This window comes from Anastrepha obliqua, chromosome 3 (genome assembly GCF_027943255.1).
Source record: "Anastrepha obliqua isolate idAnaObli1 chromosome 3, idAnaObli1_1.0, whole genome shotgun sequence".
NCBI lineage: Eukaryota > Metazoa > Arthropoda > Insecta > Diptera > Tephritidae > Anastrepha > Anastrepha obliqua.
Genome location: NC_072894.1, coordinates 49,923,267 through 49,930,994, shown reverse-complemented (window position 1 = coordinate 49,930,994; position 7,728 = coordinate 49,923,267). Strand labels below are relative to the sequence as shown.

The 7,728-nt window shown below is 38.7% G+C and overlaps 1 protein-coding gene across 2 annotated transcripts; it reads left to right on the top strand.

The window, feature by feature from the left end:
* The first annotated feature begins 4,446 nt into the window (after positions 1 to 4,446).
* On the top strand, positions 4,447 to 7,696 carry LOC129242454 (BTB/POZ domain-containing protein 10-like). 2 transcript variants are annotated; one of them, XM_054879099.1, is made up of 5 exons: positions 4,447 to 5,025; positions 5,101 to 5,597; positions 6,703 to 6,897; positions 6,972 to 7,289; positions 7,362 to 7,696. In XM_054879099.1, the coding sequence occupies exons 1-5, from the start codon at positions 4,856 to 4,858 to the stop codon at positions 7,559 to 7,561; spliced, it is 1,380 nt and encodes a 459-aa protein (XP_054735074.1). In that variant the 5' UTR covers positions 4,447 to 4,855; the 3' UTR covers positions 7,562 to 7,696. The 2 variants fall into 2 exon arrangements, with proteins under 2 accessions (XP_054735074.1, XP_054735072.1); XM_054879097.1 differs by having other exon boundaries at positions 4,449 to 5,025; positions 6,700 to 6,897.
* The last annotated feature ends 32 nt before the right edge of the window (positions 7,697 to 7,728 follow it).

The window sequence follows — 7,728 nt, the reverse complement described above, 5'->3', positions numbered from 1 at the left end:
ATTTTTACTTCGCCTTAGCCACTTCTTCGCTGCATTTGTCATTGCTTTTGGCAGCCGCTAGATGGCTAATCCCAACTACTTAAATTTAACCCTATTGTGAATGGAATCAGTGCTGTGATTATTATCTTGTCTTATTATCAGAAACTACTCATAATGCTAATGCATTACAAAATAATTCAATGCCAATAATGTCAATCAACGAATTCAATGTCATCCGAATTCCATGGTTTGGAAGCTTTCTGTGGCTTCATTAAAGTACACCCCAGAAGGTCATTAAAAACTAGAAGGATAAAAAGTCTGACCGGCACTGAACATAATGATCCACTGTCACTCTATCTGTCAGATACAAGTGTATGTCGCTTTTTCTAACTAGACAATAGTACACGTTACCGCCAATTTGTATCAAATATACATCCCAGGGGCAGCCAGTTCTACGTAGCGGAATTACTCGGGGTTTTCCCCCGACCAAGAGCTGCCACCAAAGTAAACTAACCCCAATTTAGGGCAATTGATTTTACCACTCGTCTTTCATCACTGGAGAATCTATATGCGATTATATTGCACCAAACACTCCCGGTTTGGGTTGGGATCGAGCCTTACCCCAGTCCCGAAGTTTATCTCTGTTGTGTCCAGTCTGAATAGTTTTAGCTCTAGTCTGATGAATAGTATAACATGGCTACCCATGCTATCCCTATATATGTATGTATACATAATTGACTTTATGCTCTTTATTGGATGTTTGGCCGAGCTCCTCTCTTATTTGTGGTGTACGTCTTAATGTTGTTCTACAAAAGATCTACAAGAACCTACAGTTTTAAGTCGACTTTGAACAACAAATGATGTTTTATGTGAAGTTTTTATGGTAGAAATACACTCAGAGGTCTTCCATTGTCTGCTGAGGGACGACCGCTATTAGAGAAAACATTTTCTTTTAATATGTGTTTCGTTCCCGTGGCTTCGAACTGTCTAAGAATAAGGCTGAAGTTGGTCCACAAATGATAGATCGAGATAGGCGTGAGAGTATTTCTGGATGCGACGTAAAAATGGGAGAAACTAGAAAGAAAACGATGTAGTCCTAAAAATGCCCTCGGTAATAATAAGCAATAAAATGCAAACAGATGCCCTATTATTACGACAGCAAATGAGCTGATTCTATCAAATTCCCTACTATTCTGGGTGTAAGGACATAGTAAAATCAAAGGTAACTTTAAGGCAGATAAGCTAGATTGGACTCCTCGCTCCAAATTAATCAGGGATATGCCAACAAGCAAGGACAACCACTGCACCTAAATTAACCTAGCACCTCATTTCTTGCTTCCGTATGATTTGCGTTCCACCAGCCGGAATTCTAAATATTGTACTTAAAAACAAAATACCTTCATAGACGCAAAAGCAGAAGCACGCGTAGCCCAATAGAAGCTTTGCTACCAAACATATTAAAATGTTCTACACGAAACAAAAACTATTTCATACATAAACGAAAGCGCATATTTCACAAAGTAAAGCTCATTCCTCCCTCATGCACCTGAGCTTTTATCTAACCAATTTTTCTCAACAATTCAAAACAAGACAAAAATTTTCAACATCGCAATATTTCTAATTATTTGCCAGATTGGCAGCTCCGTATATATGTATACAACCATATACATATGTACTCGTATGTGTTTATAAAGAGTTTTCGAATAATAGGTGTTATTTTGGAATGGATTGCGCTATCGAAAGATGATTAACGATTTTTTATGACCGGTGCTGTGTATGCAGAAAGGTACATTCAGCGTTCCGTGCATTTGTAGGCACCCTGCCGGCCATGAATAACTACTTTTCCTAAAAATTCCAATAAAATCATTTTCTCTCTCTAAATACCAATACAAACGCAAACTTTATAGCGTTACCTAATCCTTCTTCTTGATTGGCGCGATAACCGCTTACTCGATTTTGGCTGAGTTTAGCAAAACACACCAGGAAACACCAAGTGAAGACAAATCCTTCTCCACTTGATCTTTTCAACCCCTTCCTCTGCTACCACCAGCTGGTACCACATCGAATACTTTCAAAGGCGGAAAGTTCCTATCCATTCGGACGACATGATCCAACCAACGTGGTTGCTAGATCTTTATTCGCTACACTATGTCTATGTCGTCGTAAAGCTCATCGCCTGCGATACTCGCCAAAAATCTTCCGCACAATCTTTCTCTCAAATATTCCAAGGAACACTTCATCGAATGTTGTCTTCTTCCAAGCTTCTGCGCTATAAAATACGACAGACATGATGAATGCCTTATAAGGTGTTAGTTTTGTTCGTCTGGAGAGGACTTTACTACTCAATTGCCTACTTAGTCTAAAGTGATTGTACGTTGGATTTCAAGGTTGACATTATTATCGGTGTTAATGCAGGCGGCCGTCATAGCCGAATGGGTTGGTGCGTGACTACTATTCGGGATTCACAGAGAGGACGTAGGTACGAATCTCGGTGAAACACCAAAATTAAGAAAAACATTTTTCTAACAGCGGTCGCCCCTCGGCAGGTAATGGCAAACCTCCGAGTGTATTTCTGCCATGATAAAAAGCTCCTCATAAAAATATTGCCGAGCTCGGCCAAACACCCAAAAAGAGTGTACGCGTCAACTATATATGTATATATATACATATATATTAAATATAATCCCGCTTTAATTGGCACTGATTGCATTATCACCCTTCTTGTGGATTAAGCTGAGCACACTTAAATTTCAATGTTGTTGTTGTTGTTGTTGTTGTAGCAGCATAAGCATTCCTCGTGCATATACGAGGAATGCTGCTGAAGTGACAGTCCTTGGCCGGATATAAATCCGGGTCGTTCCGGTTACGTAGAACCGACTGTCAATCGGCAGCCATGCTTTCATCCGATCACATTTTTCACAGGAGCTGGTAAGGTGCTTGTATCAGCTATGTTTAAATAGCTCAGCCCGCAGTCCGTCAGCTCCCACGGGTTTTTTCTTCGTCATAGTCGGAACGACAGTCTCGTCGTCAATAACTCTGTGACATGCGCATTTGTCACTATTTAGCAGGTTTAATTTAATTTAAGTACGCTCTAGATGTCAGTTACCAGGTCCCTTCTTTGTTCTTACAGGAAATCGCCCCGATCGTGGATCCTTTTTAAGCCGTCGAACTTTCTGGTGGAATTTTCGGCGATTTTTTACTTTTGGCCAGTATCTCAAGCACCTCGCACTCACATATTTCGTTTCTTCATTCTGATAATATGTCTCTCTTCCTTTTTCAACTCCCGGTAGCGATCCAACATGGCTCGAGTTGCGCCCGATCGCAGCGTGGTTCTATAGGCAGCATGACTTTCCTTGTCTTACCAATTGTTTTTTCAGGCTCGCCGAAATCTAATTTATTCTTCGGCGACAGTATGTAAAGAACGAAAAACACTGCTGCATTGCTCCTGCATGCCGAATTTGTGGGCAGTACTCCCAGATAGCAGCATTGAGGTACTAGTGGCGAATCTTCTGGTTGTCTATTGCCATTTCCAGATGCATACTCTCTTATCATAATCCTTAGTCCGTTTGAAGGGGTCGTTATCAGATTAAGCAGTATTCATCTGAGGCTCCCAAACTCAGCGCACAACCAGATATTCTGGGTTGCTTCGACATCGCACATTAACTCACTTTCGAACAGATGTTCGGGAACAACGCAGAGGATACTTGAGCGAAACCTGGAAGTTGTGAGCTCCTAAGCGAATGGCAATCAGGGAATTTTCCTACTTGCATAGACTTCTACACATGGAACCAACGTCCACTTACTGTACTAGAGACTAAACTCGTAAACCAAATTTGTTCTTTCATAGCTTTAATATTTTGGATGAAATTAAGACAAAAAGAAGGGCAAAATAGTTTTTCTGAAGCGTGCCAGGAATACCAAATACGTCTAATTGTGATTTTTTCCAGCTTGAAAAACATTGTGCGACGCAGTGAAGCAAATGTCGTGTTGATTCCTCGAATAAGTTGTATTCGTATATTGTTTTGGTGTATCACCAACACAGTTTTTTTTTAAACAAACCGTTTTCATGTCCTGGTTACATCCAGGAATGATAAAGACATAGATTGCATCTTCCGAATTCGCTGTGTCGTAAGAGTCCATGAATAAACAAACAAAAGAAAGGGGAGTTACTTGTGTGTGAAGAAGAATAGGCGAAAGCAATGAAAACAACCAAACACGAGAAACTATACGCACACATACATACTTTCTTGTTACGGTACCTTCAGCATATAACGCAAACTACATTTGAATGCTTCATATTAATTTGTGCGGTTTGCTATTGGCCGCACCTCCTCAGTTCTTTTCACCATGATATATACCATCTATTCTTAAAAGTCCAATTGCACCTCTACATATAAAGTGGTGTATACCATGTAATGACATTTCAGCTAAGGGGATTAGAACTAAAATCATGGTGAACTACTACGTGAAAATTTTTAACGTTTTAGAGTTTGCGTGATTACTTTAGTTAAACTGGTGAAATCTATATAGATTTCAACATTTCTGCCAAATTTGCTCGTGCATTTTTTACTTTAATGGTGTTCAAAACACACCTGAAACGAACAAAATTAACAAATCTGTTGGTCATCTAAAATAATACACAGGGAAAATTGAAACAAATCACTAGGATTAAGGGACGTGGTTGGGGTGTAGGGTTGAATGGCTCATGTGTTAAATTCGTTAAAAACAAAGGCATTGTTCGAAGAGTTCTCTATAAGTCAAAGAAGTGGGCGCGAAGGCAGCGACGGACGCAGGGACTTTAAACCGAACCACGTCAATTGCAAAAGAGGGTTGGAATTTAAGAAGCCGTTCCAGCTTCGTCCATCCAACGGAAACGATGTCAACAACTTCTCCGAATTCTGGAAATAGTAGTAGTAGCAACAACTCTACAAAACCAACAAAACAAAACCAACTTAACGGTGAGGATTCGTACAGTGACAGCAGTAGTATTGAAGAGAATCTTGAAGCCGAGGAGCGACGTCGAAGAATTTTAAAAAACAGAAATAGGTAAATACAAGTACTAAAAGGTTGTAGGTTTTGTAACATATATCTTTTACTTGTATATTACTACAATTTCTGTAGGAGCAGTTGTTATTTGCAGCGCAACATCGGAGGTAAATCACAGCCGCCTCATCACCTTACTCAGCATAGGGCCAATATGAGTGCAGCTAGTGGTGCTATACCGAAACACGACAAATCAAACACGACAGGCTCTAATGTATCTAATAATAATGCAAACCAAAATGTTGGAGGAGGTATTGTGATGCGCCCGGGAGATCGTATTGCACTATTGGTGGACAATGTGCGGTTTGTTATTGAACAGGCATTAGTTACAGCGCAACCGAACACCATGCTGGGTACAATGTTTAGTTCAGGCTTTCAATTTGTTCATCCCAATGAGCGTGGTGAATACGAAGTAGCTGAAGGAATTTCTCATACTGTTTTCCGCGCAATACTCGAGTATTACAAAACCGGCATAATTCGCTGCCCTCCAACGGTATCTGTTCCCGAACTTAAAGAAGCGTGTGATTATCTCCTTATACCATTCGATGCGACTACGGTTCGGTGCCAGAATTTACGTGAGTTTTTTTGAACAAATCCCTGGTGAACCAGTGCGGGCCGAACTTTATATAATACCCGCGCACATTTTAGTAAAATATAATTAGACTCATATGTAGACAATGAGAGATATAGCTTGTAACATCAGACGAGCGAAGAGAAATTTAATCTTAACATGTAAAAAGTGAACGTGCCCGATCTCAATAGTATTATATTTATATCGCAATCGGTTATTGGCCGATATTGTCCATTTTCAATATCAATCTTTCCTGGTCAAAAAGTAATATGCGTAACAAATTTCATTGAAATATGTGACCTGGTCTACGAAAAGGTACCTTACGTGCGAAAACAAGTTTTCGAGAAAACTGCAGTTAAAGTTTTAACTTCTAAAAACCCTTGTAACTTTTTTAAATATTAATATTTTTCAATCCGGTTTGGCTTATTTTCTTCAGCATAGATCACAGTATCAATAAAATCACAGAACCAGTGAAAAACATTTTTTTTATATATAAATAAATAAGAAAAAGTTAATGCAAATCGCAGAAATCGCTTTAAAAAATAAGTTAGCTTTTGTATTTTCGTAGTTGTACTTTTCTTTTTTTTACTTTTAACAAACTTTTAAACAAATTATGACTTCCTGGTTTTCACCATTTTAAAGAGCCTTCCACAAACTATTCGAATCAACAAAAAAGTGAAAAATGATTTTTTGACACGTAAGGTACCTTTTCATAGACCAGGTCACATAAATTATTTTTTACTAAAGTTACCGTACGCAAGGACGGGCGGACGGACAGCCAGAGTTTAATCGATTCCTCACATCATTCTCAGTATTTTTGAATATTCATATATTTATTTATCTATCTCAAATCCTTTAAGCTGTTACATACAACAGCAAAAGTGGTCACAAGTGTGCGCGGGTATAAAAAATGCAATATATAATATATATTTTTTTTAAGTTTTGAACAGAGATACATGCAGGGAATTATAAAAAAGTCATTTGTCATTTAGTAGCAATTTTCTCTCTCTTCCCTCTTTCTTTTGTTGTTGTTGTTGATTTTTTAATACGTACTCATTCCCCTTCCCCAATGTACGCTTATGTGTTTGTATGCGTATATCTCAAAGGAGGTTTACTACATGAACTCAGCAACGAAGGTGCTCGACAGCAATTTGAAGTTTTCCTTGAGGATCTTATACTGCCCCTAATGGTTGCATCAGCACAACGCGGTGATCGTGAGTGTCACGTTGTAGTTTTATTGGACGATGATGTTGTAGACTGGGATGAAGAATTTCCTCCTCAAATGGGTGAAGAATACTGCCAAAGTATGTGTTTGATTTAAAAAATATGTTTACCTAGAATTAAGTTAATGTTCTAATATGTAAAATAATAATTTTAGCTGTTCATAGTACCGCTATGCATCGATTTTTTAAATACATCGAGAATCGTGACGTAGCTAAACAAGTGATGAAAGATCGCGGCTTAAAGAAAATACGTTGTGGCATTGAAGGTTACCCAACGCACAAAGAAAAGATACGTCGAAGGCCTGGTGGCCGCGCTGAAGTAATTTACAGTTACGTGCAACGCCCGTTTATACACATGTCTTGGGAGAAAGAAGAAGCGAAAAGCCGTCACGTTGATTTTCAATGCGTCAAATCCAAGTCAGTGACAAATTTGGCTGAAGCTAATGCAGATCCGCCCTTGGAACTAGACGCAAGTAATATATATATATATATATGCATATATTTACATATTTTGAAGTACAATATATATAAATAATTTCATCTAGGTGGTAATCCAATACGACCTCCTGAAGTAAATATAAATGCTGAGGTGCGTGCACCGTTTGTGGCTGATGCTGAAGGGGTGGGTGGTGGTGAAGCAATTGGAGCACCTGTTGCAGTTGCAGTTGATGAAGCTGCTGGTGGTGTTATCATGCTGAACGATCTTGAACAAGCCTCTGGTGGTGGCGTTGAAGAATCAATTTGAATGCACAGGTCCTAACACAAAAAACTTAGCATTTGTGAGAATACATTTAAATTTGTAGGCGTTTGTACTATTTTTCCTCCTCCATACAACTAAACACAATTATGATATTAATATACGTTTTCTATTTACATAAAATTCGTATTTATTTATATAATATTTAAAGCATT